General features: G+C 43.4%; 1 protein-coding gene across 2 annotated transcripts; it reads left to right on the forward strand.

Annotated features, from left to right (window-relative positions):
• On the forward strand, positions 1 to 25,816 carry slco4a1 (solute carrier organic anion transporter family, member 4A1). 2 transcript variants are annotated; one of them, XM_071535184.1, is made up of 12 exons: positions 1 to 131; positions 14,629 to 15,825; positions 17,618 to 17,708; positions 18,088 to 18,209; positions 18,883 to 18,994; positions 19,948 to 20,102; positions 20,955 to 21,225; positions 22,290 to 22,452; positions 23,312 to 23,487; positions 24,412 to 24,476; positions 24,620 to 24,768; positions 25,557 to 25,816. In XM_071535184.1, the coding sequence occupies exons 2-12, from the start codon at positions 14,979 to 14,981 to the stop codon at positions 25,722 to 25,724; spliced, it is 2,319 nt and encodes a 772-aa protein (XP_071391285.1). In that variant the 5' UTR covers positions 1 to 131; positions 14,629 to 14,978; the 3' UTR covers positions 25,725 to 25,816. The 2 variants fall into 2 exon arrangements, with proteins under 2 accessions (XP_071391285.1, XP_071391284.1); XM_071535183.1 differs by lacking the exon at positions 1 to 131 and adding an exon at positions 12,427 to 12,541.
• The last annotated feature ends 1,437 nt before the right edge of the window (positions 25,817 to 27,253 follow it).

The following is a 27,253-nucleotide window of genomic DNA, read 5'->3' on the forward strand; positions in this document are numbered from 1 at the left end:
GACGGCTAACCAGCAGCGTTGACTTATTTATTTATGCCTTCCTTAATACCTTCTTTCGCTAGAGAGACGACATGGATGACAGAACAGTATGTTAGACGTACATACCGGGACCTATGAACGTGTATCTTAAGGTAAGCCTGTTTATCTGTCACAGTAATAGTGGTGATTTTGAAGGATAGCGTACACTCCTCGGTGCTGCTGCTCAGCATCAGCAGCGTGGATATCCGTGCATCCACATGTTTAAAACCGAAAGAATTGCATAAAATACATGTGTTCTGCTTTCTACCTCATCTATACCGATGAATATGACAATATGATCACAGAGACCGTGACTGCCCTGTTCATCGTTTACAGCTGTCTTGATCCCAGTTGATAAATGAACAAAAGGCTGGTTGTCCAGCATCAGCATCTGGTTGTATTAATCCTTCACATACAAACGCGGAGACACAGCAAAGCTTTCTGTTATCCGCGGGGCGTGTGCTACCATACAATGGCATTTTGTCATTATAGGCTACAGCGCTATTTCACAGCCTGAACATTTTAGGATACAGCGCCGATGGAGCCAGCAGTGTCTAGTATGAGACAATATTTGCGACAATATTTCAATTTCACAATTATTATTTATTTAGCCTATACGACCTGTCCGTTCAATGCAGTTATATTTTTGAATTATTGTTTCGTTGCCAAGCAGGAGGTATTTGCCCATAACTGACCATAATTTACCCATCATAAGGGTGTGCCTCTGCCAAGGAGGGATGATATTCTCAATGATACAGCGCCCCTGCCACGTGTCTTTGATTTGTTAAAACGTGTGTAATTATTCTCCTAAAACCATGTTTTAATCAACGATCATTTACAATACTACATCATTTCTCGCTCTACACCAGTGGCGGGGTCCGGGGATCCCCAGCGGTCCTTGAGGGGTTTCCATGGGAAGGGGTTCCCCTGCAAAATCAGGAATAGTTGAATTTAACAATAATTCACATGAAATGATCCCTTATGAGAGGATGCATTGGAATGACTACTAATCATAGGTGTTGGTCTCACCACTAGTATCTACACTGTATACAGTCATGCAATTCAATACTGAATCAACAAAAATCTCCCTAAATGGGGTCGCGGGACCAAAATCTTATCAAATGGGGGTCTGTGGACTAATTTGTCTATTTGGGATCTATATCCTGAAACCGTTTGAGAACCCCTGTGCTCTGTAGGCCTACACAACCACTATCAAGACTTGGAGTGTGATCCCCATGCATGTAGCCCACTATATTGCACCCTTTGTTTCCGCAGGTAATGTAACAAAGCCATGCGTAAGACACACTCCCATGCATGGTGATTGTGCGCCGTTAAGGTTACAGACCCACACCTGAGGCCCAGCTGGGAGCTCCAACATGCATCAGTTTCCTCTGTGGTTCGGTGAATGTGATATGGAGCGCCACTGAATGCTCATCGGGGGTTTCCCACGGTTTTGACCGTTGAAAGGCGGTCTTTCTGTGTTTAAAATTAGTTGAATAGACTAGAGAGAACAGCACTAGAATAGTGACATGATAGAGGACTTATAGTGTGTCTGTGGTACTCTATAGTGAGTTTAAAGTGACCTTATGCACGTTATGGTATTTTTTTTAAAATCCCCAATAGTGTTTCTATAGGATTTATTCTTATATTTTGTCTAGTATAAATTTGACCAGAAGTAGCTGCATTATATTTACACCTGACCTTTGAAATGTTAACATTGCCTTAGTTGGGTTTAGCCAGTTAAAACATTTAGCTAACTACTACAGTTACCCTAAATAAAAAGCACTGTAATATCAAAATAATACTCCTAAAAAGACGTGTAGTATGATATTGCTGTGATATTTGTATAGTATCTTTCTAAAATGCATTATACGGTTCCTATGGCTCTTTTTCTTAGTTGTCAAACAGAATTATACCTTGTTTCTTAAATCTTCTAAAACAGGCTACATACTGGAGATGAGCAGTTTGGAATTGCCTAATTTAGAGAGAGAAGGGAGGCACGTTATCCCATTTTATTTCCCTCATGGGAGAAAGGATGTGATATGTTTGTTTCTTTCTAACTGGCAGGCACCTTGTAATGTCGTGTAGTGTTACTGTTTCCATGAATTTGCATTGTAATACAACAGCGTGTGTGGCTAGTGTATTAGAATGAGGAGGACACTTTACCATTCTGCCGGTTTTGTCACCTTGGGACTTGTGTGATTCCCAGTGAGTGTTGATCTCTTGTCCCTTTTACATAATTTATAAGAGGTTCCCATCAAGTGAACAGTGAACAGACACACTAGAGGACTCATAACGACTGTGACAGTTAAGGTTTACTGCAGTTACAGCAAGCTGTGTGTGTGTGTGTGTGTGTTATTACTGTTCATTGTTTGCTTTCTTTTATCCATCAAGAACACCCTGCCAGTTGAAACAGAGTTAATCACTCTGCAGACACTACATCTTTTTTTAAGAACAGCGAGTGAATGTACTGGGCTCTGCTTACGCTGGCACATCGCTAAACAAGTGCTCAGAGTATCATGCATTTCCTTTTATGACATTATTCTTTTATCAGATAATATAGAGTAGTGTCAGTGGAAAGACGGAAGGTGAAGGGAATGATGCGCGAGAATTTAAACACACACCTTCAGAAGTAGGTGGTATGCTGCTTAGCCCAGTGAGCAAGCAGGACACTCCAAGAAGTGAACATGTAATTGCATCATTTAATTTCATCTTTGCAACCATCTTTGAAAACAGGTAACTGCTGCTGAGCACTGCAGTGACTCCATATGACTGTGGAGAAAACGACAATAACAAGATTCCCAAGGTCATACATTTTTATTTTGGCACAGTATGAATGCAAGTTCATAAGCAGACCATTAATGCACTCCCATAAAACTACTGCAGTTAAAAACAGTTAACAGTTTCAGTTAAGTAAGGTGACACTTGTCCTGCACACGATTAAAGGGAGGGGGAGGCAGAAGAGAACATTTTAAACTCAAATGTAACACCACCGGTCCGATTTTGGCGAAACTGATGCATTTTGGCGCTGTGTTCTCATGTTTACAAAAAAACATTACACTGATTGGCCTGATGAGGGCGCTGTAATTAAGGTTTGAAAAGCCCTCGCTCCTGCACTGTGAATCCGATTAATATGGCACTTGCTACATACATCCAGCTTTCCTTACAAATTACTCTGGCCTGATGGGGACACTATAATTACAGGTCAAAATTGTAAACTTTGAAAGGCCAGAACTGCTACACCACCGGTCCGATTTTGATGGAACATGGAGGGGTGATGCATCTTGTTCCTGATTGGCCCAAGGGGAGCCTGCATCATTCATGGGGGATGACATCTTTACTTGTTATAATAGTATGTTCTACCCCTTTCTACCCATTTTTTACAGCAAAGCTCTAACAGCGCAGTTTATGGGTATAAATCCACTGCATTAGTCAATCATTATGGCGGGATGTACAACTGAAGAGGCATAGGTCTAACATGTTGTTGGCATAAAGATGCTTTTGGAAAACCCAGTCCGCAAGAGTCACACTGGCAGCCTGGTTCTGATTTGGGGACAAAGGCACTGTCCCATTCCTTCCACCTGTTCTTCATTTCTGGCCTAGCAAACGGATATTACCTGGGTGAGGTCCAGTTGGCACACAGTAGTGGTGATAAAGGGTACCACGCCACACCACACTAATGACTACTTATCATCTGGCTGCTGTCTGTAAGTGTGAGTGTGTGGAGAGTGGGTTGCTAAGATTGTGTGTGAATGTGAAAGAGAGTGAACGAGTCTGATGACGTGCTTGACGATGTGTAACCTGTAGGTTATTGAATCTAAATCTTGACTGATGGGGCCACAAACAGAACAAGCCTAGTCAGTTTGAAACAGGAAGTTTCAATGCTGCTCTACTTCTTGCACGTGACAACCAGCGGCTACACAATGTTCACTCATAAGGTTAAGGTGAAAGACTTTTCTATGAGACCATTATTCATCTTTACTTCTGTTTCACACTCTTCGTTTTCATTTTGTGTCGTAAAACTAAGACACAGTACACTTACAGTATTTGCATATGTTTATGCAGGCTCATATCGCAAATGGCTTTGTCTGTGTCTATATGCAACACTGCTATGCGGATGTGCATGCTAGCCTAGTTTGCATCCACATGTGTTTTCATGCATAAAGCCAGAGTGCATCTCTGTGTGTGGGTTGTCAGAGCAGTGACTCAGCATTTCCTGTGTCAAAGAGCGAGAGACCGACTCAGTCTATCAGTTTTCTTCATCAAAGTTTCAACCTCCTCTTCATTATTCTACACCTTACAACCGGCTTCTACAAGCTGTACACTGATTTTCTCATCAATGATCTTGATTGTCTGTGAACAAAGGTGTATTATATGAAATTGAACTCAATCATGGTCCTGCATGTGCATGTGTAATAGGAAAAGACTTTCACAACATTTACCAAATACTGAACCATTTTAGTGACAGCACAATGATTTGAGATGGATCTCTTTTGCCATTATCATAGTTGTTATTCTGTCGCTGTGATGATAAGCATATTGCAGAACTAATGCAGTTTAATGTGAAGAGATCATCTGACCCACTTCACACAAACAGATGGGGCCATATCAGACCAGATCTGGAGGAAGGACTCAACAATGCTGCATACACCATGTTATTCAGTCTTCCCAAGTGTTACTTGAGTCATACAACTTTTAAACCCGAAGGTCTTCATCTGGTACCCCATGGCACCTATCATGAGTTTCCATACTAGCCTCTTCTTGGTATTGTTTGAGTAGGGTATCTTACCAAGACAACTATCTCTGCCTATTGCAGTACAGCCAGTTGTGTTCAAAGCCATTTCACCAGCTTCCTTCTGAGGTGCTGAAATGATTTGACAAACCTATTATCACAGTCTGGTTGAGATTGTTTCCACAAAGGCATTTGACCTGAGCTCATCTAGCAGACTATCAGACAAAACACTGTCATCTTTGTGTGAAATGATCTGCAAGGGACTGCGAGTTCCTGTAAAGTGAGTGATTTATAGGGCACAGTGGTCATCTCTCCTCCCTTTGAGCCTCAGCCTACACTTAACCAGAAGAACCATGACCTTCTGAGCTCAGGGTTTCTAGGTGTATTTCTTCATGTCCCCCCACTTCATATTAGGGCTGGGCAATATATCAATATTATATCGATATCGTGATATGAGACTAGATATCGTCTTAGATTTTGGATATCGTAATATTGTGATATGGCATAAGTGTTGTCTTTTCCTGGTTTTAAAGGCTGCATTACAGTAAAGTGATGTCATTTTCTGAACTTACCAGACTGTTCTAGCTGTTCTATTATCTGCCTTTACCCACTTAGTCATTATATCCACATTACTGATGATTATTTATCAAAAATCTCATTGTGTAAATATTTTGTGAAAGCACCAAGTCATCCCTACAATATTGTCACAATATCGATATTGAGGTATTTGGTCAAAAATATTGTGATATTTGATTTTGTCCATATCGCCCAGCCCTACTTACAACTGAACATTTAGCCCACTTCTTAGAAAATACAGAGATATATATCGTGTATCGTCATTCAGCCTAAAAATACAGAGATATGATTTTTGGTCCATATCGCCCAGCCCTACTTCATATTCATTCAAGGTTTTCTTGAGGTGTTCAAGTTTTCAAGGACAACTCCTTCCCTCTTCTTCCATGTAACTGATGTTTTGTGTTCCTGGTCACATCCTAGCATTCATCATTCCTCTGATTATCTTTTTAGCTACCATGTCTAACTCCTGCATCTTCCCCTCCATCTTTCCTTGAAAGGCAGAGGGTTGCTGAGGCTAAGTGCAGCTTAAGGCTCTGAGCTCTGCCAGCAGCTTTCTAGTTCTCAGGCCTCCTCTTGACCATCTCGCCTTAAGACACTTATTCTACTATGCTAGCATGTCTGGAATCTAAGCCTCCAATTGGCTGGCTCTCTAGGTCATTTTTTCCAGTTGGTTTCACCTGCAAGCCAACAGGAGGCAGCAAGACAACGAGCGCTGGCATGTCTGCAAGATGTAGAGCAGGGGGTGATGCTTGTGTCTGTGTCTGCCACTGGTAGTGAAGGTAGATGCATGCAAAATGTCAAAAGGTTATCCAACACAGTACATATGCCACATTACACAACAGTGTTTGAAGGAAGTTGGCCTTTATGCAAGTAATGCCAAAGAGAGCCTGTTTCTTAAGAGTTCTTTTCAAGTGCTGTATAACATCCATTTCCTTCACCACATCAAGCTCCTCAGGTAGCATACAGCAGACTAACCATTGTTGCGCACCAGACAGAAGATGCAAGATGGACGAGATTGTTACGGCAGTGTCAGGATTTCCTGAATTATATGACCCATCTCTGTTAGTTTACAACATGCGGCTAGCAAGCCTACCTACTCCACTACATCCAAATGTGTGAAACGCATACAGGTAATGACTTTTGATTGAGAGAAGAGACACAAAGTGAAGTGGTCTTGCTGGTCTACATGTAACGTCAGCCTGTAACTCTCATCACAGTGTCAGTGACTACATGCTACGTCCAGTCTCGTCTCACTTCATTGCCAGACACTGTGCACTGTTGTTCATTGTGATCGGTTTAAACTAGCTATTGATCTTATCATTGGTCCCTCCCATGCCCCTTCCGCCATCATCTCTAGTACACTAATGGCCCTGGCATTGACCAAAATCCCTATCATCATGTTCCTTTTTCTTTGAAAGGTTGTGATAGGCGTTGTCATTGCATTAGCATTCTCATGATGAATATTTTCAAATACAGAAGTGTAACATCCTGGAAAAGTAGTCATACTTGCAAAATTTGCATACCCATTCTTTATTTGCATACCCAACAACCCATATTCGGTGTGTCTTAGCTTACTGCACTAGTAGGAGTATTTGTTCCACCAGAGCATCTGTACCCCCCCTCTCTGTTGTTCCTTCCCCCTCAGCTTGTGTGAGTGCATGAGAGAGAAAAAGGGGGGGATAGAAAGAGAGGGAATGAACAGTACAGCAGACAGTGGAGATGCTGCACTTCCATATACGTGAGGGGTAAATGAGCAGTCCTGTCTGCCTATGGGGTTAGTTGATGTTTGCTCTCTGAGCTGCAGCCAAGCAGAAGACCATTATTGGGTCAGTGCCTGCTTTGTCCCATCCCATTAATTCCCCATAGTGACAGTGGGGCCCTGGAGGGCCGGATTACCCTGCCCACTGTAAGATGGGCCACTACTGTACTGGGAGGCGTGACTGAAACTGGCCTGCTATTGGGGGAGTGGAGGTAGGTTGCACTAATAGGAGCTCGCCTGGGCTTCTAGTTTATTGGCAGTCTATTGCAGTAGTTTCCATATGTGTATTGATGTATTGGAGGACTTTGAGGGCATCCCAAATGGGGTCAACAAAATCACAAATTGTTTGATGTTATCATCAACCTATTTCAGTTAACACACAATGCAACATGAGATGGAGTGGGAGGGACAACCTCTTGTGTTGTGCCATTTCCTAGAGGAACTTCTGTGTGGGGACAAGAGCATACTGTATGCTATTGATTTTATAAAATTTGATTAGATTAATTTCATAGAACTCAAATATGGCGATTTTCACCTGCTTTGTCAAGTTGTTGAAGTTAAAGTTTTGATACTGCTGAAAACATTGTATGTTCAACTTACAAAGCTCACTAGGCTTTTAGTCATAAACAAATAGATCAGATCAATGGGGTGGTAATTACAAGCGGTTAGCTTTGTTGTTGAGATGCAGTATCTGCTGCATGTTGAATGTTATAGACATCCTGTACCTGTTTGACCTGAGTTGCCTGTAGCCCAGAATCCAATCTAGGTTCCTTAAAGCATTACTAGCAGCTTTAGGGTCATAACACCGGCTGAGACAAAACTCAGAATCTAACCAGGATGCACAAAAAAGACTAGTGTTTTTATATCAACACAGTAGCCAATCGCTAGGTTACACTGTTGTGGAAACTTTGTGCAGAAAATTCTAGGGATTTTTTTCTGAGGTCATGAAGGCACCGCCAATATATTTGACACATGATCATATGATAGAAATTGACTCATATGCTGGACGAAAATAGAGACTAGACGAAAAACTAGTTTTGAATACATTAAGGAGACACTGTGGAAGGAAATCACAAATATTTCCGGAATAAGTAAAACAAGGCCAAAGTGGTATGTACAATACTGTATATAATGGCATGTACTCTAATGTGAAGTCTTTGTGTCACAGCATAGCTTTGATACTCTCAGTTTGACTCTGTGTAATAAGTCATCATGAGTTTTATTACCTTGTGGTTGGAGAGAGCCTGACTCGTAATGAAGGAAGGCCTTTACATGCCCTAATAAAGCAAAAGATTGGGCAGAAATAGCTGCTAGGTGGAGAGTAGCACTGTACAGGGCTCTAGCTGTAAAGCACTCTTAATCGGTTTCTCCACTCTTTATAATTTTATCACTTGTTGTTTCCTGATCACTGAGCCAGTTAGCTCAGGGCATACAGTCTCTTCCATCTATCCACTTTGTATATTTGCCTAGATAGATCTTTTTCTCTACCATGTGTCTATTAACTTTGCAGTCAAAGGTGTTTATCAGCAATTAAGTGGGACTGTGCACCATCCGAAATGGATATAACGAGTATAAGAATTGTACTGTATGGCAGCATAAAACAAAAACGTTGTGTGACTTGATCAAGGCATTTTTGTCTGGGGACATTCGGTCCCCCCAGAGGCATAATCTCAGAACCACAAGTCAAAATTGACCCTCCTCTTTGGCCCAACAGGCATCGGTCCAGAGAAAATACGGCACCAGGAACCAAAGCCCTAAAACAGATGAACCAAGCCCATGAGCCGCATTGTAAGCGTGGCCTGTATCGAGCCTAGGGGCAGTTAGGGGCAAGATAGAGCCACTACCGTGAAAAGAGCAGATGTGCATTTGAGTGTATGAGAGATTTGGGAGGGAAGCGCAGGGTAGACTGTGGAAATGCAATGGAGATGTTGCGTGTTTGACACAGCACTGTCGGCTAACCCAGAGACGCTATGCAGTCATGGAGATAGGCAGTGCAATATTGTATATTTACAGTGAATTTCCAGTTCACATATACTGTAGATGGAGATGGTGTAAAACTGTGGAATTCAGGTAAAATTGAAGGAAAACAACAAATTACTTCTCCACTGCCCCCTTGTTAAATATGAACAAATGGAAAAACTGTCGATATTACATGCAGTTTACAGTAGGAGAGAATATATCACAGGGAAGTAATTATACAGCCTTCAGACAGATTGACTGCAAGACATAAACAGCAGGAGGCAGACAGATACACAGCCGAACTTTGGGGGTCTCAGCCATCTTTCTTGTTCGAGCGAGGTCAACCGCTTCACTGCCTGAGAGATGCAGCATACAGTAGCGGTCTGACGCCCACCCATTGAGGACCAGTCTGTCTGTCTGCTCGTCCTTCTGTCACTGTTTTTCCTTGCTTCACCAGAATTTTGATAGTGAATCTAGTTTCCAAAGAAAAGAGCCGCACCTACAGGAAGTCAATTAACAGAAAATACAGGGGAAAAGTACTGGTGACACCATTTAATTTCCAAGTGATCTCAGAAAGTGCAGTGCAGGAACGGCAGCAATGACCGCTAAAGACTAAAGATGTCGCCAAAATACAAAAAAAAAAAAAGATCTTGAGGATTACTGCTTTAACTAAAATGCAGTTTCTTTCTTTCATCTAGTCTTCATTGATGTCATGTTACCATTTTCCTCAAGAGCAACTCCTAGGTGGCCCCACAGGCTGTAATAGACCCTACACTCACTGTAATTGGTATTGTGTCATCTTCTCAAAATGTTAAAAGATCTCTCTCCTCAGTTTTGATGTGGAAACAGATAGCCAAAGAAAACGGAACTGTCCAAAGAAAGACAGCATGAGTCACAAAGCCATATTTACAAGCCCAAATAGAGATGAATGAAACTCTTGTCTCTGATGTGTACAGAATGACTCTAAAAGCTCTCAGGTTGGCATCAGGGAATAAGATTATTTCCTCTCCTGTAAGTAGCGGCCAAATGTATGTTACCTCAGCCTCCCAGCATGCATGGGATCAACAAGTTCCAAACAGACAAGCTGAATTTAGGCAAGTATGCTTTGCTAATGTGAGGTTCAAAGAACTGGTTCCAGGAAATACATTACATCAGTGCTTCAAACAGTTCAAACAGAGTTGCTTGTTGTCACAGTAAACTCAATGCATCACAGTTCCACTCATCGTTTGTCCTGTACTGTGGTTTACTGGAGGGAAATGTTGCAAAATATTGCTTCAGCATTGCTGTTTCCTTTCCAGTAAAGACAACGATTGCAGTTAAACATAGCAACATGTAAAGGCAGTGCGTGCTGACACTGCCGTTTCCCAATAAGATTCGGTTTGAGACTTAATTTGAGTCTGTGTTCTGTTTCTTAGATGTGCAACAGCCACGTGAGAGCCTCCCTCTTGATACTTCAAAAGCCTTTGTTTACCAAAGAGGAGGAAAGACTCCCCGGGCCAAAGCAAACAGGTTTCTGCTGTGAAGAATAAGGAGCCGGAAGGTAGGGGCAGAAGACTTTGCGTATTAATATCACAACTCCTCACTCTGATCTCACTATGAAAACAGAAATGAAAAGGCGCGATAGAGGATTTGATAGGAATGAAACAAAAAAAGCTCCAGTGAGAACTTTTGCCAGTTCTGCCTTCTAAGCGGCCGGGGGACAGACAAACAAACAGTAGCCCGGGACAGCATCACCCCACCGTGGCGCATTGTTAAACAGGGTGCCCCGGTTCAACTCTCAGCACTCTCTCACCCCCGGCTCTCTCATCATCACCTGATCATGATCCACTCTCACCCTGACCTCTCACATCCTGCTGCCCTAAACAACCTACTCCCATCCCCTCAGCTCATACATTCCTCTAACTTTCTAACACCATATTGAACACCCCCCACCCCCACCCCCGCGCCTCAGACCAGCGAGGACAGACTGAGGGGAACGAGGCCTAGCTTCACTTGGCCATCCATCAACCTGTCAATTAGATTTAATTAGATTTTAATTGGATTTTATGCTCTGGCTTCCCTCCCAAACCTTATTATCCCCACTTATCATGAGCGATCAGCTGAGCAGACAACAGCAGACAACACTGTGGATGGCTAGCACAATTCATTTTGTGCTGTCCAGCGAACACTGCTTGGGACAGCTTTGCTTGTCAGGCGTTTCTAGTATTCTGTACTCCACTCAGTGACGTTCATGCGGCATAATGAGGGGGGTAGCTTGCAACTACCAGCTTTACAGGCTATGTTTTAGTTTCAGCGAAACTAAAACTAAAAACTAAATGAAAAATGTACACACAGTGCTGGCTATGGCGTTACTGAGAGCTGGGATTTGCTTCTGTGCTTGCTGGGGCAGTTTGCTTTTCTGTTTGATCACCTGCGTGTGTGGGATTTGAGGCAGAATGTTTGTGTGTGTGTTTGTGCGTGCGCAGACCCTTAATGATCATTTCGATACATATTGTATGTGACCATGTATCTTTGTTCGCCATAGGCATTGGCTATGGACAGAGGTATAGCAGCCTGTTTCTCACACTGCACCGAGAAACCGCTCCACCTTTGCTGTGCACTAAGACTGACAGCAGTGACTCATGTCTTTAATGGATGGCTGTAAAGGCCGCATTGTGTGACGCAGCTTCTGAAGAGGCTCTCAGAGCCCGGAGACTGTCAGGAACACCTGAGAGTCACTGTGGGATTAACATAGTGATCAAGAGATAGGGAGGAAACAGAGAAATAGGTGTGTCCTTTTTTGTTATCTTCAAACTGCTGTGTGTGTGTGTGTGTGTGTGTGTGTGTGGGAAAATGAGGGTGTAAGTGAACCCAGGCTTGTTTAAATTTACAGGAGACTCATTTTAGTCCATAAAAACGTGATCAAAATACACTTTTTTTGATTAAATTATCAATTATTATTCAAACAAACAAATGTGAGCGCTGTTATGAAATATACTATTGTAATACAAAGATCAACAATCTATGAAAAAAACGACAACAATGTACCTCATTGTCCATGTTGGGCCACATGTTTGTGTATAGGCACTGTGCACATACGCGTGCCAATGAATGCATGTATTTATGAACGTATGTGTTTGTGTGTGTGTGTGTGTGTGTGTGTTCAGCACAGTTTGCCTTCAGTGGGAGGGAGCAGAGGTACAATGCGGTCTCCTCCAGGTGGATTATCCGGGCTGGGGGCAGTCCCTTCCCTCCAGGCTGCCTCCAGGACCCCACTGACGGGGCGTGTGAATGTGCCGATGTGCTGCCTCAGCGCGAGACTATAAGAAGCTTTGAGAGACGGGCTTAGGACCTGGCATGGATACCTCTCTCTGCCTCTCCGTCTTTATCTCACCCTCTCTCTCCCACTTCCTCTATCGCCGTCTCCTCTTTTCGTCTCTCTTGTCGTCTCTCTCTCACCCTGGACGGTCTCTGTAGCATGTCAGCCGACCTGTTGATCCTCATGAGGGGGAATGGAGGTAGGGTAGAGTATATTTATAATATGATTTATCATGTGTAGGGCTTCTTTTTTTTCACAATAATAGGGACGATGTATTCCCCTTTATTGCCACAGCCTTAATGCTATTGTATATTTATTTACTGGACTTATTTAGTCAAAATAAATTCTATTCTCGTATACCGTAGAGCAGAGAAAACTGTCTTATGTACTGTAGAGAGAAGTGTGTAGCACAATAGACTAGAACTGTCTTGTTTGAAGACTTTGTCGGCGGTGGTTTTAAATATTGTCTTTAGGGCTGGATGTAGGTTGTGGTTGCAGTTACGTGCAGATGTAAGAATCTTCCAAAGCCGTCATAGAGTTCAGCAATGAAATTCTCTTTGAAAATGGAATAATGTCTCTACTCCAGCCAGGAAAGCACTTACATTACAACATGCTAAGGTGCTGTGCTTCAGCTTGAGCTGTGTTTATCAGCTAGCTGATATGAGAGAGGTCCACAGTAGTTATGAGGTCATTCTTTTTATTAGGAAATGGGCCAAGGAAAACTTTATTTTCATCAGTGTTGGGGCTCATTAACTTATGTTTGTCCAAGGTTATTTACTGACTGTTAATAAGTTTCTAACTGGTAGCCCACTAATTATGTGGGTAGCTGTTTATGTTGTTTCTGTTTCAACCTTGAGAGAGTTCACATTGTTAGATAAGGTTATGTGAGGACAGAGGCAAACCTTTACACACACAGTCCTTCTCTCTCTCTCTTACACACATACACACATATGCACACAGACCACACATCATATCATCATCAGCTTAGCGGACATATTTACAAGTTCAGGATGATTCAGAGTTTATCTAGTCAGCTTCTGTATCTGCGTCGATTTAAATAATGTAAGCAGATGGCAGTAACATACTGTACCATTGTTTTAACGGAGCCGATGTCCAAACTGCTCAACTGTCAGCAGAACACAATCTGCCAGGACATCGGAGGTTAGTTAGCACAGTTAGTGTAGTTTGTGTCACCACACAATAAAACGTCATCTACTATATTTGTATCATATCATACATTAACGTAAGCATTAGATCACACATTTAACTATATAAAAGAGTGTCATCTGAAGTAGTGATCATGCTTTAAGCTACACTCATGAGTCAAAGTAAGGAACATATAATGTGCTAGATGTGTATTCTTTAAAGTGGTGCTAGTGGATTATTTCATTGCAGTAGTAATGTGGATATGTTTTAAGTTGCACTAACGAGTCAAATGGAAAATCTGTTATACAACGGCTTGATCTGCACTGTTTTTATGGTAGTGTTAATGAAAGCTGTGATCTGTCCCCGTGCTTGTTGGAGCATTGAGAGCTTTTTATGGTTCATTACCAGCGTGTGTGATTTGAGGTAGGTGGAAATGTGTGTGTGTGTGTGTCTGTGTGTGTGTGTATGTGTGGACTCCTGAGGATGATTTAATTTTAAATTGTGTTGGTAATTAGAACAGCATGATGCTACCATGAGAATAGCTCCAGCAAGAGGCTGAACCTGTCCACAGCTCATCTTCTCTCAGCGTCACTATGGTTCTGTAAACGGGGGATGATGGGACTGATTTAATACCCTGTGCTGTCTGTGTGTATGTGTGTGTGTGCCTGTGTGTATGAAGTGTCCTGGCAGCCACATACGCAGCAACGAGGGTAAATGACAGTTGCATCCCAGTTTTTAGCTTGTCCTTTCTGGGCTCTGCTCCGGTTCCGTGTGCCTTTTTAATACTCTGAGCCTTGGCAAGGAACCATCATGGGCAGCAGCCAGGACAATGGCAGGCCACAAGGTTGGGATGTACTGGTCCGCACCAGTGACAGAAATCACACTGTTTTTGCAGACATTGAAATAGAGGAGTAGGCCAAGAGGACAATTCTTTGTTTCGAGCATTCTACTTTTTTTTCAGCCGTGGCACTGAATAATGTGTTTATATTTCTGTTGTATATTCCTGTTTCATTTATATAACTATTGAAAGCTTTGATGCATTTCTCAGGCTCGTGCGTTGCTTTTGCCATTTTCCTGTTTTGAAGTGATTAGTTCACCCTTTATTCATTTCATCTCTCTCTGTCCCTCTTCTCTCCATAGGATGCCGTTACTCAGCAACAACATCAGTATGAAGCAAACATTCCCACCTCTTTTATAGAGAGGTAGAGAGGACCACCTGAAGAGCCTTAGCAGACATTGTTCAGCACTGTGGATACATGGAGTCAACAGTTCAATCTGGCATTAGATAGGAGACTAGCCCAGCAAATACACAACATCTCTGACCAGACCAAGCTTGTATTGAAGATAAGCCTCAACTGACTTTGTTAAATTCCTTACATTCTGGTTCAAAAATATCACTCCATTATTCCCTCAGTCCAAACTCCTCCCACCTTCACCCTCCTTTGTCACAGGACCCTCCCTTCCCCCTCACAGCGCCCCTCAGAGGGGCGATGCCAGTCTTGCTTAATGCCGACGCCTCCTTCAGCTCCAAGCAGGAGCTCCTGGACCTCCAGGACTGCCCTCTCAGCCTGGGTCCCTCTCTGGACACCCCCAGCCCCGTGGACTCTCAGCCAGGCAGCCCCGTAGGCTCGGGCCCCAGAAGCCCTGGCAGCCCCGGGGTCGACGGCCCTATCCGGCCCCGCATTTTCACCGGGGCCTCCTCGCTCCCGGGGCAGCTGTATGGGGTGGAAAAGACGGCCCACGCAGAGAGTCCCATGGGGTTAAAGTTGATCTCCGCAGACTCAGATCAGCTGTGCGGCTGGGGGGCCCTGACGCCCAAAGCCATCCAGGTGTTCAACACCCCTCGCTGGGTGCTGTTCTTCCTCTGCGTGGCCTCGTTCCTCCAGGGCATGATCATCAACGGCTTCATAAACACGGTGGTCACCTCCATCGAGAGGCGCTTCGACCTGCGCAGCTACCAGGCCGGCCTCATCGCCAGCTCCTACGACATCGCCGCCTGCGTCTGCCTGGCGTTCGTCAGCTACTTCGGCGGGACGGGGCACAAGCCCCGCTGGCTGGGCTGGGGGGTGCTGATCATGGCGCTGGGATCTCTGGTGTTCGCCTTGCCTCACTTCACCACACCCCCTTACCAGGTCAGTCTGCTCGAGCGCACAGGAATGTGCTCTGCCAACCGTACCAGTCCGTGCCAAGACAAGGAGGGCGGAGGACTGTCCAGCTATCGTTTCGTGTTCATGCTGGGCCAGTTTCTGCACGGTGTGGGTGCTACGCCTCTCTACACACTAGGGGTCACATACTTGGATGAGAACGTCAAGTCCAGCTATGCGCCTGTTTATATAGGTGAGTCATACACAGTACAGCATATCTCTATTGGCTTTTGCCCTTTATAAAAGACTTAATGAAATAATGACTTTACTATTATCATTATCACTGTAATAGCCAACTCATTTGTGTGGGGTTTTTTTTGTCTGTCACAAATTGTGAGCCTGAGACTGAGTTGACACATCGACCACATTGCTCCCAGAACAGTGGCATTGCTCCCAGAACACAATTTTTAGCTGTGAGGTTCGTTGGTTGGTTGGTTGGTCCACAAAAATGTCCCCACGCGTGTATGCATGCGCGTATGTGGGCGCAGTTATAGCGAATTCGCGCTTGTTCTTCAAAGAGTCCTGGCCACATTGCCTCATTGACCCATGACCAACGAGATTGAGTCAGTATTACTTCACTTTGTACCTTTCTCACCATACTGTTGATGCACCAACAACCGGTTTAGGTCATAGCAAGGCCCCGGGCACCAGCTGCTGGTTTTAAGATTCTGTAGTCTAGGCTGTGTGTGTACACAAGTTAAAGGTGAAGGCCTTGATATGATGGGTCTGGGAGGAGAGCCAAGCACCTGGCAAGATTTGGCAGCTGGGCAGTGTGACGGAGGCACTGCTTTTTCTATCTCCGAATGCTAATTGTTTTGTATGTGCTGGCTATGATTGCAAAGGAGAATATGAGAATACAGTATGTATGCAAATTGCAGATCTTGGATAAATTCCCAGCTGCATCTTTATAATTGATGTATGTCTTCCACTGATGCAGGCTTAAATAAATGATTCAGATCTTTGCGTTGGGTAAGCATGTGATCGCTTGTGTGGTTGCATCAGTGTGTATGTGCACTCCGGTGTGAGTAGGTGAATGCTTACTCACACTGCTACAATGTCTGTCCCGAAGTGTGAGTCAATGAGTCGACACATTGACCGCATACTGGCACTGTTACCACAATGGTGTTTTTTGTCACTGACTTAACCATTGCAATCAACAAAGAGCCATCTTAGAGTCTTCAGAGAAAAAGCTCTTTGGTGAAGTTGTGTCTATTAGGTTGAGCGATTATACAGGGGGCCAAATATAGCAATTTTATTTATTTATTTTTTCTTAGCTTAATTAGTGTTTTGTTACATAGTGTATTGGGTAGCAGAAGCTCAAGTGTGTACTGCTGCTGTGATTTCCTCCAATTAAATTTCCTTCCAGGATCAAATGAAGCACCTGTTATTCTACCTAATGATTCTACCTAATGACACAACCTAGTGACAGCAACCACCCACAATACAGTCACAGAACTGCTGTCGCTTCTTTTACTGAGAATTTGATGTTAGATGAAAGACCAGGTCAATCAGGTAGAAATAAGAGCACACACATGAACACACACACTCACAGCCATCCTGCCATCTCTGATCCTCATTGTAGTGCAGCCATCAACCGAGATCAATGCCTATTTCCCTGTCTGCCCTGTAAGTTTGACCCTCTCAGGGTCCCTTTCAGCTCCCATCTTTGCCATTCAGCACTGCTTTTCCCCATTTCAAAAAGCAGCACAGATAATCATACGGCTTCCAACTCATTCACCTTACAGTGCAACCCAATGAACGTGCTCTCACCCACCAAACACACACACACACACACACACACACACACTCAATCTCTCAGTCCAAGCTCCTTTTTTTCTCATTGAAACATCGACTTTGTGGAAGCAGTGAAGAACAATGGAAGCCTTTTAACCTGAGGACAGGAAGAGGTAAGTAGGAAACGGGAAGTAGACGGTCACTGTACTGACACGCCTCTCTGTCTGTGTCTGTGCTCTCTCTCTCCCCAGGGATTTTCTACACAGCAGCCATTGTGGGTCCAGCCGCAGGCTACCTGCTGGGAGGACACTTCCTCAACATTTACACTGAGATCCACCTGACGTGAGTCTGCTGCGGATGGTGCAGTAGAATAGAATAGAATAGAGTTGAGTTGAGTAGAGTATAGAATACAATACAACAGATTAGAATAAAACAATACAATAGAATAGAACAGAGTGAAATATAATAGATCAGAACAGAGTAGAGTAGAACAGAATATAACAGAGTAGAATAGAATAGGGTGGGACAGAACTGAGTAAAATACAATAGAACAAAGTAGAATAGAATGCAATAATATCCAATATAGTAGAGCAGTAGAATACAATACAATACAATTACTCATACCACAGAGATGGAGTGGACTGGTACTCATGAGTCATTCATGTTCAGCAACTCATACCTGTGTGTGTGTGTGTGTGTGTGTGTGTGTGTGTGTTCACAGGACAGAGCTAACTCCAGAGAACCCTCTGTGGGTCGGGGCCTGGTGGGTCGGCTTCCTGGCAGGAGGGGCAGCGGCCTTGCTCATCGCTCTCCCCATCCTGGGCTACCCACGACAACTACCAGGTACCGCTGTCCACCACTCACACACACACACACACACGTACACACCTTTCTTGGGAAAAATCATCTGGTGCACAGGAATGTTTTTTTTTTTAGAAATAGAAGAAGATAGTGGTGCAAGACTCCCTTTCTGCAATCGATAGGAATTGTGGGAATTGCTGTAATCAAGAAATTGAGACACCGATAGTGAGGGAGCGATAGTATACACAGATCATTTCTCCAGCAGACCTGTGAATAAGCACTAAATTACACACGCAATGCCTGCTCCCTTTTCAAGTAACCAAATCAGTCAGCTCTGTTAGGTTTCGACGCCCAGAGTCAGTGGCTGATAGCCAAGTCAAACTCTCCAGCTTGTTGGAGTTGAGGAATTAACTCTTTTGGGGTCGACACGCAACCACTAGAAGAAGAACTGGGTAGTTAGCATGAGCAGCGATAGCCACCATGGCTGAACAGACAGAGACCAGAGCGCCACCTGCAGAAACTCAAACTGCATCAACAGAAAATCCAAGGAAAAAGACGTCACAGGTGATCTCTGGGAAGAGCAGTGCAGAAACACCACAGCAATGAGCGCTGAGCACCGAAGATGTGGCCAAAATTATAATAATTAAAAAAAAATAGCATTTCACAGACGACCACTTTAACCTAACATTAGGTCACATCACATCTCACTTTGCAGGCTCTCAGAAGTATGTGGCCATGCGTGTGTCAGAGGCCCACCAGCTCAAAGATGGCAGCCACACCACAGCCTCAGACCCTCAGTTTGGCAAATCAGTCAAGGACATGCCCAGGTGAGGGACACACACACACACACACGCACACACACACACACACACGCACACACTGTTTAATTCTGATGCCTTCGTAACCACAATTCCTTACATCAACAGGACTGCACATAAAAGATGATAGATCTCACGTTCACAGACAAACTGTACTTAACTATTTTATGACTGCAGTGTTTCACAGTTGAGTGACAGGCCTATCAGTGTTTACAACTGTGTGTTTACTATGAGCCCAGTAAACACAGTTGACAGCCATCTCCATGGCAATGGAGGATTACCAAGAGGGAGTAAGGCAGTAATCACATCACATTATGTAACATGACTATATAACTTTGGATCTAGTGCAGTGTTGATCTGTAGTGTATTAGGAACATCTCCCAGGGGTTGAGATTACAGTGGCCTGCTTTAATTAAAAAGGAAGCTAAAGATCATTAAATTATGGCCATACACTCTCTGCTCTCCTCTGATCCTCTTGCTTTTATTTCCAGTGTCAACTCTCCATCTTTCTCTGTTGTCGCTCTGTTCTTTCTCTCTCTCTGTCTCTGTCACTCTCTCTCTCTCAATTCAATTCAACATGCTTTATTGGCATGAATGTCATTAGAACAATATTGCCAAAGCATCTAAGGACAATGAACTAAAAAAAGATACACTCGATCTAACAAAAGAGTAAACAGTGAGTACATTACTAAATAAAATCAATTCTAATAGTAAAATAAATACTCTCTCTCTCATATTTCAATTTTTTTCATTTGCAGAAAGGTTTTCACAACTGCTACTTTTTTTTAAAATTAGGAAGATAGGTTTCTCTTATTTCTTCATAGTTACTACAATGCAATAGGAAGTGCTGCTCTGTGTCAACCAGTCTTTGGAAGCAGAACATTGATAACAATATATGTTGATAACCTCTCTTTCTCTCTCTCTCTCTCTCTCTCTCTCTCCCTCTCTCTCTCTCTCTCCAGATCTGTGCTGCTCCTCCTAAAGAACCCCACCTTCCTGTTCCTCTGCCTGGCTGGGGCGACAGAGGCCACCCTGATCGCTGGCATGTCCACCTTCGGTCCCAAGTTCCTGGAGTCACAGTTCAGCCTCAGTGCATCAGAGGCTGCCACATGGTTTGGTGAGTGACCAGTAAAAACCTAAAAACCCACCAATACACATTCAAATGCAAAGCTCAGTGCAAATCTTTTTTCCTCACATGATTCAGACTTTCTTTCCCTCAACCTGCCTCATCTACTCCAGTTAGTGATTTCAACAACCTCCAGAGAACAGGACAGCCTGCAGCCCCTGATGCATATCTCTCGGTGCATTTTATAGCCTGATCAAGTAAATCATTTAATGCACGAACACTGCCAGTTAACATACTTTATGTAAGCTGGTATTCTGCTTTTTTCCCATTTTTGAGAGAGAAAGGGAGAGACAGGTGGTTCTCTTTTTTTGTTCAGATATGTCATTTTTCACCCAGAGTTCAAGAGGAAGGGGAAGTAAAAAGAAATGTGACATTCAAGCTGTAAAAAGGACCTTGTGGTCAGAGTAACTTCTTCTAAAAGACACATTTTTTTGTTTTTGTATCCAAAGATATCCAAAGATATCGGTATCATTATCGGCCTTTAAAAGCCCATATCAGTCAAACCCTAACCTCTTCCACAATGGATTTCTCCCTGTATGATTGTTGGACTTTGGTGCAAAATAGTGATTTTAGAAAGAAGCCAAAATGCCAAAACCTGACTGTTACGGTTGATGTTTTAGATAGTAGAAAATGTTTCTGCTATGAAAATGCCATTGCAGCTGCACTGGAAATATCTCTAAGTGACCAAACAAGATGTCCTGTCATCTATGTGAAAATAGTAACTGTTTAAGTATTTTAGGGTGGATTTAAGGGCCCAGAGACACTTTAAGGGCCTTAAAGTGGGATTGGTGCTGTTTAGGCCATCAAACCTTTACGCCATGCTCCCCCTCCCCCACCCCCTAGGCTACATGGTGGTGCCGGCAGGCGGCGGCGGCACCTTCCTGGGCGGCTACATCGTGAAGCGTCTGAACCTGCGCTGTCGAGGCATCATCCGCTTCTGCATGCTGTGCGCGATGGTCAGCCTGCTGGCCATCTTCATCTTCCTCATCCACTGCCCCAACGTGCCCATGGCCGGGGTCACAGCGCCATACCAGTCCAGTCTGATGCAGAACCAGCAACTGGACCGGTACGCCAGCAACAGAGACCAGTCCAGCAACCAGCGCCTCAGGAACAGGTGTGTACTGTTGTGCATCCTATATGATCCTGAATACTAGCAGGTTATTGTATCAGCATGTTCCGCTATGTTAGTTCCTTTATAATCAAGAAACAGTTTTTTACTCATTACGAGAAAATGCCATTTTGTCCGCAAAGAAACATTTAAATCCACTATAGTTGTTTAGAATAGTATTGATTTTCTAGCAGGAGAAAAAGCAGGCAGCCATTAGTGGTCAATAGGGAACCAGCAGACATTAATGATTAGTTTAGTGCAGGGTGTGTGCCTACAGGCTCAGTTAGGCCACTGGGGCAGAAAGGAAACAGGGGGGTTTCATTTTTTCTTTTCAAGATTTATTTATTCATGGACGGTTTGTGCACGCATGCACTTTTTCAGCAATATCCTTTTCACATTCATACAGTACAGTTACGTACACTGACATCTGCTGCTGGGCACTGTTTGTACCGCTGGCCTCGCTGTGCATATCCATCCTCGCACATTCCTCTGTTTATTTCCTCCAACATTTCCCAGACTGTCATTAGGGTAGCTGATAGTTTGCCTTGTGTACACAACCAGCCGCTGGTATTAGCTCTCTGAACGGCAGTAAATGGGAAGGAACACCTGTGAGCTCAAGACAGAGAGGGAACCGCGTACAGTAATGAGACCGCTCCTTCTTACAGACCTTAAAAACCCACTCTAGCACTCTGCGGTGTCCTTATGAGATATTATATCATCATCATCCAAGCTTCTCACTAAGGAAAAATCTATAAAATCACCAACCCAGTTCCCTAGCGTCCTACAATATCACCCCCATCATGACCTGGATAATGATAACATATGAGGATAATATTCATTACCACAGATTAGTGCGAGAGAAATAATGAGCCTGCATTTCATGCTGGATAATAACCTTTAAACCACTTCAATTACAGATTCATCATTGTTTCTCCTTCTTCCTCACCCCACTATTGTATTCTTTATGTTTGAGCTTCTCTCTCTCTCTCTTCTCTCCTCTTCTATGCCTCCCTCCCCTCTTCCATTCCTTCCTCCCTCCTTCCCTTCTCTCCCTCTCCTCGTACCTCCAGCTCCTCGTTGGAGGAGAACCTGATAGTGGGCTGTAACGCAGGCTGCAGCTGTGTGAGAGAGTTGTACAACCCGGTGTGTGGGGCGGACGGTGTGATGTATTACTCCCCCTGCCACGCCGGCTGCAGCTCCATCAACCACACCGAGCGCTCCACAGGCCGACAGGTACAGGACTTGAAACAGTTGAGATATCCACCATTTGAAACAAGTGGCACCTACTCTTACAAAATTATGAATAACACAAAATTAAAACACTCACTCACCTACTTTTTAAAAGGCAGTAGGTGACTTTAAAAGTCCTGGGGTGACAAAATGATAACACTTTTATGGACTGGGTCTTCTATATTTTAGAGATATTGCATGAACAACTCCAGGTAATGATTTTGTTTTTTTCCCCAAAATGGATATACAACATTTTGGAAATATTTTTTCTGTCCTGCCACCATGGTTTATTGGAGGCAGGACACATTCTTAACAATAACTCAAGAACAATACATGATAGAAACTTCATACTTACACCACAGGTATTCCCTATAGATTATATGATCTGATTAGATTTTGGAGCACCTTGCTGCATAAATTTGCATATTAATGAGGGGGGAAAAAATTCTACTACTATATTTTCTACTACTAACTATAACTCCTTAATGCTTTAAGACACGGGGTTCATATTAATACCACCCCTGTGTTATGTGAAGACAAGTATGTTGACATAAAAATATTTGCTAATTAATGGATTCATTAGCTCAATTAATGACCTCATTAGCATACTTGATACGACTGATGACCAAGTAAATACAGTACAGCACAGTCAGTGTAACAGTGTTTGCATGCGGATCTGTGCTCATCATGGAAATGTGCAGTATATTTGTTTGGTTTATGTATTGGAAAGTGTATTCTATTGATTTCTGGATGTGTTCAGTGTGTGTGTGTGTGTGTGTGTGTGTGTGTGTGTGTGTGTGTGTGATTAGCTATCCACGTGCACTGAGCTCACATGCACAGTTCTCTCTCTGTGTATTTTTAGGTGTACTCTGGATGTAGCTGTGTGGTGGGCAATGTGTCCTCGGGTGAGGAGGGCTCGGCGGTGGCGGGGAAGTGCGGCAGCTCCTGCCACCACATGCCGGCCTTCCTCTCCTTCCTCTTCGTCATCATCTCCTTCACCTTCCTCTGCAGCATCCCTGCGCTCACCGCCACACTCAGGTGGGTGGGGACAGTGAAAATATGAAGTCTGAAAGCCAAAAGCTGGTAGATTCTGGTTGTAGCTGCCATTGTTGAGCTTGTTACTTAAAAAAAGTACATTAGTCACTACTTGTTACTCATTTTATTACATGTTAGTCGTCCCTGGGAGCAGTGATTCTTTACACTGCTTGTTTCATTATGCTTCAAAAATTAACTGGATAATAACTGGATAACTCAGTTGCCTTACCTGTGAATGATCAGAGAAACCAAATGTTCTTGTCATCCTTTTGCTCAATACAATTTAAAGTAGTGGGAATACTTCCACTCAGAGAAAGTAAAGATTTCTTCCATTTTTAGAGGGTGTGATAACTAAAGAAATGACTAACTGTAGTGTTAGTACTAAAATTGTCATTTCCCAGTAAAAGTCATAATCCCAGTACTCATTATTGGGAAAATTTTACATTAATATTGCTAGTAAAAGTAACGTCTTACTGAGTCTAACTGATCTACTGTACGCTGCCAGCCACTTAATCAAGTCATCAGTCATCATTTTTGGGGTAATTTTTGCTTGTGCCATTTTCATCATTTCACCATTGTAAAAGGTTACAATGGCGAAATGATGAAAATGTCAAGTGAACTCTGGGATCCTCATTTCCTGCTCTAAAAGAGGGGTGCATCATTTACCAGAAATGAAGTCATCATCACCTTATTTGCTTTTTATAGTCCTGAGCCATATAGTGATCATAGGAGATGGCAGGGGGGCTGTGACAGCTAGAGACAGAGGGCTTCATTATAGCACCGTCAGGGCAGACTGTGAAGCTGAGTAATAGTCAAAAAAACAAGTCCCCAGGAGCTGAGAGAATAGTCTGTTAGATTGTTGTAATAAGGTTTGAGATCCAGTGTGTCTGTGCATCTGATCGGTGGTGTCACTGCTGCTCCCTGTAGGTGTGTGCCAGACAGCCAGAGATCCTTTGGACTCGGCATCCAGTGGATTGTGGTGCGCACACTTGGTAGGCCTACTATTTTCTTTCCTCAGTTACTTTGAAGTATTTGAAGTTTTAGTTTCAGTTTTAGTCTCAGAGTTACAACCAAAGTAAATCTGACCGAAATGATGCCATGACCCTGTCCAATCTGTGCTGTTGTTCCCCTGCAGGTGGTATCCCAGGGCCCATAGCGTTTGGCTCTGTGATTGACATCTCCTGCTTACTGTGGCAGGATCAGTGCGGTGAGCAGGGCTCCTGCTACCTCTATCAGAACTCAGCCATGAGCCAGTACACACTAGTAGCTGGCATCATATATAAGGTAATACTCACACGCTTTAGTAGCTCACATCACATGCAACACTGCAAACAAATTCTTAAAACAAGTTGATTTGCATTAGAAACAAGTGAACTTGTTTCACCCCATTGGCAGATATTTTAATTTGTTTTGAGAAAAATAAGATTTTAAGACTAGATTAAATGACTTGTTAAGATAGATAAGATAGATACTTAACATATGCCATGAAATATCTTTCGGTGAAGGGATTCTGTTGCAACTGGACCTGGATTTTGTTCCTATATGTTATACCATCTCAATGAATATTCTTCCTGTCCAAGTTAAATGTACACAAATTGTTCAGATTTGCAAAAAAGCACCAGAAATGTCATACATGTACAGTTCAATGCCCTGAACTGAACTTTTTCAGAGTTGGACTATCACAAAAAGTGACACTGATAGTTTACAATGGCCATTTTTCTTTCTGCCATTGCCAGCCAATGGATTTCCCTCCATATCTGCTGAACTGACGATTATAGGATTGAAAGAAAAAAAATGTCTACGCCTATGTTTTGATGGCCAAGGAATGCAGCTGTGCTAGTGCAATCAGCATCATTGAATTGAATTTGCCAATTCATGATGATCTGAACAGTTCATGATGTTTTTCTTAGCACTATTGTATTCCTTGGCCGTGCCATTTTTCCGATGGCTCCAATTCAGAAAATGCTCAGGGCATCAAACAATTTGGCCTGTTTCTGGACTTGTGGACTACCAGCCTGGACTATCAGGTTTCCCTCCTATAGCCACCGCTCCTCTCTCGTCCCGTCTGTCAGGTTTTGGGGACAATCTTCTTCCTGCTAGCCAGCATCATGTACCAGCCGCCTCCGGAGTCGCCTCAGAGCAGCTGCGAGAGCACCGACCACGGGGCAGGAGACACGGGCGACCTGCCCGTCAAAGACCTGCCTCAGGACGGCGTCATCGCCAACCTGCACGCCAGCTGATGACCTCAGAGACACACCGACCGCTGACTCTGTGTGTGTGTGTGTGTGTGTGTGTGGAGGCGTGCCTACTGCTTGATACAGAGTGTGTGATTCAGTGTCTGTGTGTGTGTGTGTGTGGTGATTGCGGTGGTGGGGATGGAGGGGTGGGGTGGGGGGGGTTGCTTTCTTTATACCAACAGCCTGTCTCAGCCATATTGACCCCCCCCCTCCTCAACACACACACACACACACATGCATGCAATCACACATGCATTTACACACGGACAATTTAAATACAGGCATACAAACCACAAACTCAACTCAACACCCTCAAGACATGCATGCTTTAACGCGTACACACACACACACACACACACACACACACACAACTGTCTACAGTACATGACTTCTTCTACTAACACGCTGCCCCTCCTGAAAAACACCCTGCCGTGTGTGTGTGTGTGTGTGTGTGTGTGAATGACAGGACAGTGCGACACAACTTTCTATGTAGCTAGGAAGTGTTTCTACATCTGGGAACCACGCGAAACAAATCATTTTCAAATGACTTTTTGGAATGTAAGTCTGGAACGGAACGAGAAGAGTCCGACGGTCATTTCGTTTTATCTTTCCTGTCCTCTCGCTGTCAAGAGACGACGAAACCACTGAGGTCTTGTGTGTTGTATAGTATATGCCATGTGTATGAAGCATTTACAATGTGGAAAAAAAAGGCATTTATATCCGTCTGCTCCTTCTGTTCTTTCCCCATCACTGGTAGATGGTTGCACTCCTTCATTTTCTGTCCACAGATAAAGCCGGGGTCTTCTATACCAGGTTCTCCATGCCACTAATAGAGATCATTTTCATATCATATGTCATATTTTAAGCATAAGCCAAGAGTATCTAAAGGCACTTATATGAATATAACGCGAACGTAAACTATTGATGACAGTACAGCAGCACAAGTATATTTTAACAATGGAAGAGCACATGTGTATTTTTTGATAGCCACTTGGACACATGTACAAAAGATTTATGACCAATCATCAGCTGGTATTTAATAGTAATGAGCTAAGGAAAGAGAAAAGATATGGGGGAAATCTCACATGAAATAGATCAGTATATATATATAGATTGGTTTGATTGCCAGAGGCTGGTCGTAAGAGCTTTGTTGCTTCTTCTTCATAGAAACCGCATAGCTGCACTTTAAACGCTATAGCACTGAGCCTAGAAAATATAGGTGTTAACACGATGAGAGAGATATTCCGGGAAGCAGCATGTAAGTTGGACCTGCCAAGGACAACGCACAATTGGCATGACATGCAGTATAACAAAGCAGCACTGTTATTCGGACCTAATAATCATAGTACTGTAAGTCAGTGAGTGTGCCAAAGCAGCTTTTATTTTGTATACTTATTTATACGAATAATTTATTTATAACCAGATTAACAGCACTCGTATTTGTTTTTCCGCATTCACTCAATACGTCTTCAAGTACCGTGCGGATTCAGTCGGTGATGTCTGACTGGCTCTCCCGCCGCGGTCCTTGCTCC

This window comes from Centroberyx affinis, unplaced genomic scaffold, assembly GCF_046629955.1.
Source record: "Centroberyx affinis isolate AG114_WGS23_722 - 3 ecotype Tasmania unplaced genomic scaffold, CSIRO-AGI_Caff_v1 ptg002675l_1, whole genome shotgun sequence".
Classification (NCBI taxonomy): Eukaryota; Metazoa; Chordata; class Actinopteri; order Beryciformes; family Berycidae; genus Centroberyx; species Centroberyx affinis.

What these genes read in the sequence shown, in the direction of transcription:
- slco4a1 (XM_071535184.1), top strand. Translation starts at nt 14,979, where the DNA reads ATGCCAGTCTTGCTTAATGCCGACGCCTCCTTCAGCTCCAAGCAGGAG. An exon ending in AACCAGCGCCTCAGGAACAG is followed by an intron (nt 21,226 to 22,289) that starts GTGTGTACTGTT and finishes TCGTACCTCCAG; the next exon opens with CTCCTCGTTGGAGGAGAACC. An exon ending in AGCGCTCCACAGGCCGACAG is followed by an intron (nt 22,453 to 23,311) that starts GTACAGGACTTG and finishes GTGTATTTTTAG; the next exon opens with GTGTACTCTGGATGTAGCTG.